The following is a 5,029-nucleotide window of genomic DNA, read 5'->3' on the forward strand; positions in this document are numbered from 1 at the left end:
TTTTTTGGCCATTGAAATTTATTTGTCGTTGATATTTTATTTTTGTCAACGTTTTTAACAATTTAATTCACTTCCTACAAGATTAAAATGGTTTTTATTCTGATTAAACTTGTGGTATTATTATTTCCTTAGCCTTTGTTTGGGAATAGGAAAGAAAATGAAAAATTAGAATTATTTGCATGTTGTTTGGATGAAGAGAAAATAAATAGAAAGAAAATAGAAAAAAAAAGAGTAAATATATAATTTTATTCATATTTGCCACATTTTTTTTCATTTTCATCTCATTTGTGAAAAAAAAATAATTTAATAGATCCCACATTAATTTTTTCTTTCCTTTTTATTTTCTCTTCTCATTCAAACAACAAAAAACTTACTTTTCCACCTATTTTCTCTGCTCCCATTTTTTTCCCCTTCAAATTTCCACAATCCAAACAATATGTTAGTCACTCGAAACTTCTGATTTGACACTAATATGATTTAGTCAATTATTATTATTATTTCTTAATGGCCTAAATTAACCAAGGCAAGCAAATACTTGAACCGCAAGCGAAGAACGTTTTCAAGTTCAAAGTTGGCCCACAACCAAACAACTTCTCCTCTTCGACGCAATCGTTCTTCTTCTTTTTGTTTTCATCGCTTTCTGTGTTTGAAAACTGAAAACTAGGAGGCACAGAAATCCCTTTTACACTGTACCATGTGAAATTAAGCTCTTTTAAATGTACCCCCTGTTTCTTCTTTGCTCTAATTTCTCAAATTGAGGAACTCGCTGGTGCTTGGTTTTCTTTGTGCTTCCTAGTTGTGAATGGTTGACTAGTCTTTGACTCTTTGCTGCTCCTTTTGCTGTGCTTCGCATTCTAAGACGGTTTCTTTCATCTCGATTGCTTGTTTGCATGTTTAAATGAATAGGTTCAGTTTTTCTGACCAATAAAACCAGACACTGGATTTCTGATTAAGTGATTATTGTCCTGGTATATATGCATTATCTATATCTGAATCCAGAAATTTCCATTAGCCCTTATAAACTTTTTTTGTTTGCCTTTTTGATAAAAGCAATTGCTTCATGTGCCAAGCACTTCAGTTTTCAGAGTTAATAGGTTTTGCTTTCATTTTGCTGAGCTTCAGTTTGTGACCTAAAAATTGGGAATTTCAGAATCTGTATGAGAAGACTTTCATTTTTGTGAATACTTGGACAATTAGGGTAGTTTTTGAGCAATGGTTCTAACATACATTGAAATTAATGCGGTAGTGGATCCTTCATTTACGATTAATTCTATTCCTACATAAGGATTGGATTAATGTATTTGATATGAGGAATGGAAGGAAATGAGCATTCACTAGTGCCACAATGGTTGAAAAGAAGTAGGGTGGCTGGTAGCCAACTCACATCACCTCCAAGCTCTGGTAATTTTGCGAGTCCATCTTTTTTGTTAGTTTGATTAAAAGGAAAAGAAATAGCATGGGATAAGAAGTAGCTAAGTAGCTTTAAGTCTAATTGACTATTAGGTCCATTCTCCAGGACCATGTTAGTTGTTGAGGGTTAGGAAGGAACTTTACTGCACTCTCATTTTGTTCAGTATTAGTTTTGGTCTCTGGCACATTTATTTCTTTTTCTACAATACATACCATCTAATGCCATTTCAAAGTGTGATGCTATTTACCCACAAAGCGAATGCTGTGCATCGATTTATCATAAATGATGTTTTTATTCACTGAATGCAAGGCCTGGGAACAAAAAAAAAATGTTGTGCAATATATACTGTGATGTGAATAAACAACTATGCAATATGAATATCTCTGATAACGTCAACTATCCTCCTTTTTACAGATCATATTACCTATGATGGCTATGAAGGGACTAGAAAAGGTTCTGGCATCACAAGGTCCTATAGTTCTGTAAGAGGCTGGCCTGATAGAGAATGGGAGAAAGATTTTGATGACGTCTTTGACAAGGACAAGCTGTTTCGTCGCAAGTATAACCGTAACCATTCTGACAGTGTGGATAGTATATTGTCCAATAGGTTTGAGAAGGATTTGTTGTTACGATCACAGTCTATGAACTCTGGGTCTGGGAAATGGAGAGAGACTCGCTCCCGTAGAACTTCAGGTGACAGAAGCAATCCACAAGGAAACCATGCAGAGAGTAATGATATGGTTACTGGTGTTATTGGCATAAAGGATAAATCTGTGTTTGAAGAGGAGTTTCCTTTACTTGGAGCAGAAGACAAACACAGTAGTTCTGATGGAAGAGTGTTATCTTCTAGCTCAAGTAATTGCACTCCACCAACCAGCACTTCTTCAGAGATTATCAGCAATGACCTTAGCTCGACATCAGATGAGGTTCGAATGACTGTTGGAAGCAGTAGCATGGCTTTAATGATGCGTCAGCACACTGATCTTGCAAAAACAACTTCAATTGCTCCAGGCACAATGAGCCTCAGCATGGCTGAGACATTGGCTCAGGGTCCATCTCATTCTGAGACACTTCCACAAGTGAGTTTGACTGTGTACTGTGTTTCTGATGTATGCCGTGTGTTTTGTTAAATGTTTTCTGTGCTCATGTGGTATGTTTTGCAATACAGTTGTCTATTGGTATGCAAAAGCCTGAAGAGTTGGCCCTTAAACAATCTAGGCTATTAATACCCATGATGCCCTTGTCGCCAAGGTCCTTGGTAAGGGTGGTTCTTTCTTTCTCAATGTGATGTTATGAAAAATTTTCCCTCTTTAGTTATATTAATTCCTTATTTCTAAACCTTAACTGTTTTATATGCTCGGGATAATTTCACGCATCAATCATCATAATTCATGATAATCCACTAAATTAGTAACATCTCACATTTAAATTGTATTCTCCTCTAAATTTCTTTTTAATTTTACCTAATTTTCACTTTTGATTGATTTTATTTTTGCTCGTGAATTGACTTTTGCTATATACTTGTTTTCCATAATACGAAGTTATCAATATTCTAATTAAAAAACTGTTTATAATTATTTTTTATAAAAAAAACTATCCTTTTTTCTAAGTAGGCCTGCCAATAGTTTGTTCATTTAGTACCATGTGCTTCAATTAGGGTGCTTAATCCAATCCCTTCAAATTTTCTTGAATTTTATTTTTGTTTCTCTGTGCTGCACATGACCAAAAGTTCAAACTAGCTGAATCCCTAATGCATGATTCAAGGCTCAACATATAAGATAGAAACATTTGTGTCCTCTGCCTATTAGCTTAAGCTATTGGGATAAGTAGTTTCATGGTAAAAAATTAGCTATAATAACTAGCAGTTCTAAGGTCAAGACAGGGCAGCAGCAGTATCCCTTCTCATATTCACGTTTGCCCAGTCATTCTTCACAGAGTGCTTTTGGAAACTCTGATGTGCAGAAGACTGTTTCCAGTAATTCCCGTAATGTCAGCACTTCACAAGAGTTGAATGGTTTCTCTTCGGTTGCAAAGGACAACTTGAGTTCCAGTAGAGTAATCTGCCCAACTGGAGCAACTGCTTCGACTTCTATCTCTTATCCCTATAACAGTTCTGGTGATAGTTCAATCCCTTCTGCGTGGATGACAATAGAGAAGAGGCCAACTTTTCAGACCCAGAGCAGGAGTGATTTCTTTAAGAATCTGTCAAAGAAGAGTTCCTCAAAAAACTCTTGTTCCGATGTTTGCCCTAATGGAATTTCATGTGCCTTGGAGAAGTCTGAAGTTGGCAAAAGCACTGCCACTTCTTCTGTGAACTCTTTGGCTGAGAGCAGCTCTGTAATTACTGAAAATGCTGCTGCTGCTGCTGCTGCTGCCAGTAAACCATTGAAATTTTCAAGCAATGGAGAACAGCAGCATAGCACCAACCCAGTTCTCCATCCAGATGAAGAGATTGCATTCTTACGATCACTAGGGTGGGAGGAAAGTGCTGGAGAGGATGAAGGCCTCACTGAGGATGAGATACAAGACTTCTATGAGAAGGTTAATATCCATTTGGAACTGCTGATTTTGCTCTAGCTTTATTTTGTTTGAAGTTGATATATATTTTGGATAATTGATCCATATGACCACTCCATTAAATTGTTTCCTCTTGCAGTATTTGAAATTGCAACCGTCATCAAATATTTCTCTGAGGAGCGGGTCAAAGCCGGATTCCATTGGCACTTGAGTGGTGGTGCTCCATAAGGTTGTAGATCATCTTGCTGAGTATGAAACATACATTTAGTATTTAGAGCATGATTCCAGGATTTGGAATATGAAAGTGACAGGGGGACAATTGAAGTTCACTTACTCTGTTTCCTTAGTAGGTGGGTTGATAGAGTTGGTTTTGGAGTATTATATGAAAGATAAAGAATAGGTTACATACATTAATACATACAAACACAAATTACAAGGCAGCACTGATCCTTTGTTAATAACCAGTGAAACAATCGCAAAAGTCTGCATGTAGCAAGAAGTGTAGTATACAGTATCAAGGAAAGCAATGCAGAAACATAGTATACATAATACCAATATTTTTCAACACTAAAGAGTGGATGCTTATTAGTTATTACATTACTCACTCAATTGGATTCTACTTACATATTGGTTCATAAAGTCCCAATAATTATTCAAATTTGGAACTCAGTATGAGTGTACAAGATCTCCCTTTTCTTTTCTTCCTAAAAATAGGCCCAGTTATGAATGAATGAATTTGATACATTAGATTAAGGAATCATGTTTGCTATTTTTCTTTTTATCACAAGTGAGATTATCCTGAACCAAAATTTGGATGGCTTTCTCTTGAGTCCAATTAAGTTAATTAGGTTTCCTTAATTTTAGACATTACAAATTCACCCACACCACATTCACACACACAATACTTAAGGATTTTATCTACTACGGGTGTATTAGTTACAAGGCATACATGGACCCATTAGACCAAAAGTTTTGCTTGCCATAATAGGATTTGAATGTTGAGGGTTTTCTATTTGATTATGAAAAGAAACGGTCCATTAACTAGACATATCAAATTTGAAAGATCTGTAGCATTTTTATGGATTTTTAATATAGAATTTC

At 35.7% G+C, this 5,029-nt stretch overlaps 1 protein-coding gene across 2 annotated transcripts; it reads left to right on the forward strand.

The window, feature by feature from the left end:
* Window positions 537-4,523, forward strand: LOC107631586. Of its 2 annotated transcripts, none has more exons than XM_021119900.1 (5): window positions 537-1,401; window positions 1,826-2,490; window positions 2,580-2,673; window positions 3,270-3,952; window positions 4,068-4,523. In XM_021119900.1, exons 1-5 carry the CDS (start codon window positions 1,314-1,316, stop codon window positions 4,137-4,139), a joined length of 1,602 nt encoding a protein of 533 aa, XP_020975559.1. In that variant the 5' UTR covers window positions 537-1,313; the 3' UTR covers window positions 4,140-4,523. The 2 variants fall into 2 exon arrangements, with proteins under 2 accessions (XP_020975559.1, XP_016190561.1); XM_016335075.2 differs by having other exon boundaries at window positions 2,580-2,670; window positions 3,267-3,952.

This window comes from Arachis ipaensis, chromosome B03 (genome assembly GCF_000816755.2).
Source record: "Arachis ipaensis cultivar K30076 chromosome B03, Araip1.1, whole genome shotgun sequence".
NCBI lineage: Eukaryota > Viridiplantae > Streptophyta > Magnoliopsida > Fabales > Fabaceae > Arachis > Arachis ipaensis.